This window comes from Emiliania huxleyi (assembly GCF_000372725.1).
Source record: "Emiliania huxleyi CCMP1516 unplaced genomic scaffold EMIHUscaffold_90, whole genome shotgun sequence".
NCBI lineage: Eukaryota > Haptophyta > Isochrysidales > Noelaerhabdaceae > Emiliania > Emiliania huxleyi.
This window is the reverse complement of record NW_005195300.1, coordinates 411,513-417,518: the sequence shown is the minus strand read 5'-3', so window position 1 is coordinate 417,518 and position 6,006 is coordinate 411,513. Positions and strand designations below refer to the sequence as shown.

Below are 6,006 nucleotides of genomic sequence, written 5' to 3'. Positions count from 1 at the left end.
AATATTTTGTCAAGATTTATTTTGCCATGACCCCTGAAAGGGTACGGGCTAAGGCTTAGGGGGGGCGAAGGCTAAACACCAGGGCTGGCTCCTTACCTTAAAAATCCCTGAGTGGGGGACGGCGAGCCGTCCTCCCATCACTCACCTGGGGTAGTCTGTATTCCTTTCTTTGGTTTTGTATGCGTACAAGACAGTAGATAGACAGAGTAGAAGGGATCTCCGACCGCGTACCTCCGTCTATATACTGTGGTACATGATGGTACAATACCGCCGCCACCTTGCCTCTCTCAAAAGGCAGTGGCGAAGATCGCCTCGGCGGGGTCCACCGCCGCCACTTTGTCGTCCTTGCAGTACGTGCGGCGCTTGGCGCGCGGCACGTCGTCGGTGTGGTCGGGCAGCACACCCTGAGACAGAGAGAGAGAGAGAGAGAGAGAGAGAGAGAGAGAGGGAGAGGGAGAGAGGGAGAGAGGGGGAGAGAGAGAGAGAGCGAGGGAGGGAGAGGCGTGAGCAGCACCTTGCAGCCGGCCACTTTCCCGACGGCGCCAATCTTGAAGGTTTGCAGCACGTCCGCCGTGCCCGTGAGCGAGCCGAGCGCCTTGTTCGGCGGCGGTCGGATGTGGGTGCACATGAGCGCGCGCACGTCGTCGAGCAGGTCGTACACGATCGAGTACTCCTTGATCTCGACGTTGCACTGCTCCGCCGCCTGCGAGAGCGAGGGAGCGGCAGGCGGCGGTGCCGTCACAGGACGAGGCAGAAGAGAACGACGCGACAGAGGAGGAAGTGACAAGGGAGAGAACGACGAGAGTGGGACGACCGCGAGGTGGCATGAAGGTTGCAGCGAGAATCGGCGAGGGGCTGCGAGGAGAGAGAGGAAGAGGCAGACGCCAAAGGGTGGGCGACGGCTAGCACCACCACTCCCCTCTCCTTAACATCCCTGTGTGGTGGCGGCGTGCCGTCCTCCTCCCCCCCCCCCCCTCCCTTGGGCCCGGCGGCTTTCTTTCTTTCTCTCTGCTCCGCCGGCCTCCCGCGTCGGCCGCGCCGCCACCGAGTTGAAGCCGAGCACGACCGCGTTCGAGACGGACGCGAGCATGACGTCCTCCGCGGTGATGGCGCCCGCGCCCGAGCGCAGCACGCGCGTCCGCACGCGCAGCAGGTCGTCCGACACCTCAATCGACTCGAGCGACGAGCAAAGCGCCTCCGCAGACCCCTGCACGAAGGGGATGGGTTCGGGTACCGTGGGGGTAGGGGATGGGTTCGGGTAACGCGGGGGTATGGCTGACCTGGGTTCGGGTGCCGTGGGGTAGGGGATGGGTTCGGGTAACGCGGGGGTATGGCTGACCTGCACGTCGCTCTTGACCACGAAGTCGAGCGTCTTGGTGGGCAGCTCCGAGGAGGGGCCCGACAGGAACGCGTCGCGGTCGGCGGTCGAGCGCGACGCGAAGAGCTTCGACGCCCGCGCGTCGCGCTGCAGCTGCTGGCGCACCTCGGCTATCTGGCGCGCCTATGTCTCCTTGGCGACTCGCCATGACCGGCACATACGAAGGAGTGGCTCGCGGAGCGTGTCACGATTGCCTTTGTCTCCTCGCCAGTCACGATGAACGCGTCGCCCGCCGCGGGGAGGCCTGCAGCCGCAAGGCCAGCACGGCGCGGCTTATAGGGCACGAAGGAGTTAGGGCGCGTCGGCAAGTGGGGCCACGTACTAACGAAGGCCGCTTCACCACCTTCCCACGCCGCGTCTGCCGCTCCCATTCTGGCTCAGGCCGCCCCGTGCTTGGTGGCGACACCGAGCCAGCTCGTGGCACTAGCTGGTGTTAGCGGAGTGCTGAGTCTCGCGCGGAGTCGAACCCTCCCCTACCCCCACGGTACCCGAACCCATCCCCTACCCCCCATACCCGGACCCATCCCCTACCCCCCCACGATACCCGAACCCGCGCGGTGTCGAGCCAGCCCCGCCGCGAATCGCGCGGGCCGTTGAGACCGACCAAGACATCTCGCTATCTCGCTACATCTCGGCTACATCTCGCTATCTCGCTACATCTCGCCACCTCTCGCTACATCTCGCTACCTCTCGCTACATCTCGCGCGGGCCGTTGAGACCGACCAGCTCGACGGCGGTCGACGGCCCCGACTCACTCACCTCCTCGTTGCGCTCGTCCTGCAGCCTCCGCACTCGGCCCCACTGCGCGCCGGCCACGACGATGTCGCCCACCCGCAGCGTGCCCTTCTGCACGAGCGCGGTTGCGACGGCGCCCTGGCCGAGCTGCTGCCGCGCCTCGACAACCACGCCGGCGGCGGCGCGGTCCGGGTTGGCTTTGAGGTCAAGGAGCTCCGCCTGCAGCTGCACCTGCGAGAGCGGAGATGGGTTCGGGTACCGTGGGGGTAGGGGATGGGCTCGGGTACCGAGGGGGTGGGGTATGAGTCCCGCCTGCTCGAGCAGCTTGCCCCTATCTCCCCCTATCTCCCCCTATCTCCCCGTATCTCGCACCGGCTCGAGCAGCTTGTCCAGGCCGGTGCACTCTACCCCCACGGTACCCGAACCCATACCCCACTACAGCGGCACCTGCTCGAGCAGCTTGTCCAGGCCGGTGCACTCTACCCCCACGGTACCCGAACCCACACCGCACTACAGCGGCACCTGCTCGAGCGGCTTGTCCAGGCCGGTGCACTCTACCCCCACGGTACCCGAACCCATACCCCACTACAGCGGCACCTGCTCGAGCAGCTTGTCCAGGCCGGTGCGCGCGACGGCAGACACCTCGGCGGACAACACGTCGCCGCCAAACTCCTCGAGGACAACCTCGTGCTCCAGCAGCTGCGTCTTGACCTAGGGTTAGGGTTAGAGGGTTAGGGTTAGGGTTAGGGTTAGGGTTAGGGTTAGGGTTAGCTCCAGCAGCTGCGTCTTGACCTGCGACGCGTCCGCCGCCGGCTTGTCCATCTTGTTGACCGCCACGACGATCGGCACGCCCGCCGCCTTTGCCGCCTGGACCGACGGCACCGCGGGGGTAGGGGATGGGTCCGGGTATGAGGGGTAGGGGATGGGTTCGGGTACCGTGGGGGGCTCGGGTACCGTGGGGGGTTGGGGGATGGGTTCGGGTACCGTGGGGGTAGGGCATGGGTTAGGATACCGTGGGGGGTAGGGGATGGGTGCGCGGGTACCTTGATCGACGACACCGTCTGCTCCTTGACGCCGTCGTCGCCTGCCATGGCCAGAGTGTCGCTGAGAGTGGTCTGGAGAAGGTCTGGAGCCAGGCTCCTCTGAGTCTGACGATGCGGCGCGCGGCGTCGCTGGGCACCCATCCCCTACCCACACTGGAGCCGAACCCTGGGGAGATTGCGATCTCGGGCGACGTATACCCGCAACGACGAGGATGACGATATCGGTGACGTTGGCGCCGCGCGCGCGCATCTCCGCAAAGGCGGCGTGGCCGGGCGTGTCAATGAAGGTGAGCGTGCCGCCGCCCTCGACGCTCACCCGCGACGCGCCGATCGCCTGCGTGATGCCCCCCGCCTCGCCCGCGGCGACGTCGGTCGTGCGCAGCGCGTCGAGCAGCGAAGTCTTTCCGTGGTCGACGTGCCCCATGACAGTGACGACGGGCGGACGGCGGACGAGCGACTCGGGCGGGTCCTCTTCCTCGACCACGCCCCACGAGCCCGCCTCCCCCTCCTCGCCCTCCTCGGCGCCGTCGCCCGCTCGCGACACGTCTGCGCCAAACGCCAGCGCGACCGCCTGCGGGAGGCGTCTCGGAAGTGTCTCGGCCGTGTCGCGCAAGTGTCTCGGCCGTGTCGCGGAAGTGTCTCGGCCGCGTCGCGGAAGTGTCTCGGCCGTGTCGCGGAAGTGTCTCGGCCGCGTCGCGGAAGTGTCTCGGCTGTGTCGCGGAAGTGTCTCGGCCGTGTCGCGGAAGTGTCTCGGCCGTGTCGCGGAAGTGTCTCGGCCGTGTCGCGGAAGTGTCTCGCGCCTCTGCGGCGGGACTGAAGTGTCTCGGCCGTGTCTCGGAAGCGTCTCGGAAGCGTCTCGCTCCTCTGCGGTGTCTGCGTCGAGGGACTGAGTCGCCGAGGCGAGGACGCCGCGCTTCATGAGCACCTTGACCACCTCCGCCATCCCCACCTGCAGCTTCCCCGCCAGCTCGCTCACCGTGATGCTCTCGCCCAGCCGCACGCGCACCGGTCCCGTCGGCTCTACCGCCGCCGGCTGCCCCGCCGCACCGCGCCTGCCGCCGCCCTTCCTCTTGGGACGGGCGGCGCGTGCCGTCGCGAGCGGCGCGTCGTCGTCGCGATCGAGGAGCCCGCGCTTCCCCACCCGCCCCTTCGCGCCCTTCTTCGGCGCCCGATCCGACCCCAGCTCTCCCTTCTTCAGGTCCTTTCCGCCCACCTTGCGCCGCCGGCCCTGGTCAGAGCCCGGCGCGCCGTCGCCCGCGTCCGCGTCGGCCGGAGGGCCGGAGAGGCCCCCGTCGGCGGCCGGGATCGCGTCGTTCTGCATCCCGCCGCCCGGCCTCGCGGGCCCGCGGGAATCGCGCTGCTGCGGAGGCCTCGCCGGCGGCGGCGCCCGAGGCGGCGGCGGCGGCGGCCTGATTCGCTTGGCGTACATGGGATTGGTGAGGACGAGCGTCGCGCCGCGGCCGCGGCCGCCCGGCGACGCGCCTCGCGGCCCGCCGCGCCCCCTCCCTCTCGGGCGTGGAGGCCCTCTGCCCTCGCGCGGCGGCTGCCTCGGCGTCGGGCTCGCGTCTGCGGCCGAGCCGGGCTCCACGAGGCTCTGCAGCAAGAGGCCAGAGTGGCGCGAGACGGCCGACGTGCTGTGCACGGCTGGGCGGGCTATGCTGGAGTGCCAGCCGAGCGCGGGCAGGCAGCAGAGCGCGACGAGCGGCGTCATGTGCTGCGATCTGGGGGCACCAAAAAAATGCTGGAAAGCGCCGCGAGGGCGCCGCCTCACCGGCCCCTCGCCAACGCCTCAAAAGTGGCGCAGAGTGATGCGGCGCACCGAGCGAGCACGCGAGCCCCGTGGCTCCAACCCCCTTCCTTTTTTGAGCAGGTGTGCCGCCCCCGCAGGTGAACTGCTGACAGGGTTTGCGAATTGCGATGAGGAGCGATCCGAACGTGTTTTTCTCCTCCCATCCCTCTCTTGGGTGTCTGTTTTCTTTCTTTTGTTTAAATTCTTATCGCGAGCGCAAATCATAGCAATACCAAACAACTCTAACACTCACACGTAATTTGGGGTTCATTTTATAAATCTCTGGAGCCCTGTTCATGTGCGAGACGTGCAAATCAGAAGAAAACGTGCCGCCCCGACGCGTCCCTTGAGGACTCTGCCGCGACCAAACGACGGCATCCCTTGAGGATCATGATGCGTGCCGAGCGCTCAGAAACGCCTTCGGTGCTGGGCAAGCGGCCACCCCTGGCTTGCCTTGAGTCTTGCGAGGACACACTCGTGGTGAGCAAGCGAGCGCGCAGCATCAACATGAAGCGCGTGCAGTGGGCGTCGATCATCGCCGTCGATGAGAGTGGCGAGCCGTGCCAGGTGAGGATGGTGCCTGAGTGGATCCGAGAAGCACAGGCACTGCTTGACGCGACTGGCTGGGCCCCAGGCTTCATCCTGCCTCCAACTCCCGCCCAGCCGCCACCTGCGCGGTTTGGTGCTGCCGCGCCCGCGCTGCCCGACGTAGGCTGAGGTGTGTCGCGGGCGTTTTGTTCAGTGGCGCGTCTGCCCTGTTGGTGTTATAAGAAAAAGAGAAATCATGGAAGAAAGATGCATTAGTCTCCACACAGCACTCCACAGCACACAGCTGCGCCCAGGCGCGCACGCTGCAGTCGAGACGACCACAGCCCTGCACGGTGCCGAGTTGAAGCGCGAACGACCCTCCCCACACACATACATGCACATGCACATGCCATGCATGACACGTGCATGTGCATGTATGTGCATGTGCACATGTCCATGTGCATGTGCGGCGACGTAGCTGGGCGTCATCATCACACCATCTGAGCGCCCGCCCGCGCCAGCGTGGCACAGAT

The 6,006-nt window shown here is 66.7% G+C and overlaps 1 protein-coding gene across 1 annotated transcript in view; it reads right to left on the bottom strand.

Moving 5' to 3' along the window:
- Positions 1-4,134, bottom strand: part of EIF2 (translation initiation factor IF-2) — a 5,037-nt gene extending 903 nt beyond the window's left edge. The window contains exons 1-10 of the mRNA XM_005757568.1: positions 4,019-4,134; positions 3,355-3,727; positions 3,157-3,197; positions 2,906-2,980; positions 2,711-2,824; positions 2,138-2,344; positions 1,340-1,501; positions 1,046-1,207; positions 515-703; positions 327-404 (exon numbers count right to left, since the gene is read on the bottom strand). Of these exons, the coding sequence (XP_005757625.1) occupies positions 327-404; positions 515-703; positions 1,046-1,207; positions 1,340-1,501; positions 2,138-2,344; positions 2,711-2,824; positions 2,906-2,980; positions 3,157-3,197; positions 3,355-3,727; positions 4,019-4,099 (1,482 nt within the window). The 5' untranslated portion in view covers positions 4,100-4,134. The remainder of the gene's footprint in view (positions 1-326; positions 405-514; positions 704-1,045; positions 1,208-1,339; positions 1,502-2,137; positions 2,345-2,710; positions 2,825-2,905; positions 2,981-3,156; positions 3,198-3,354; positions 3,728-4,018) is intronic.
- Between the last annotated feature and the right edge of the window lie 1,872 nt (positions 4,135-6,006).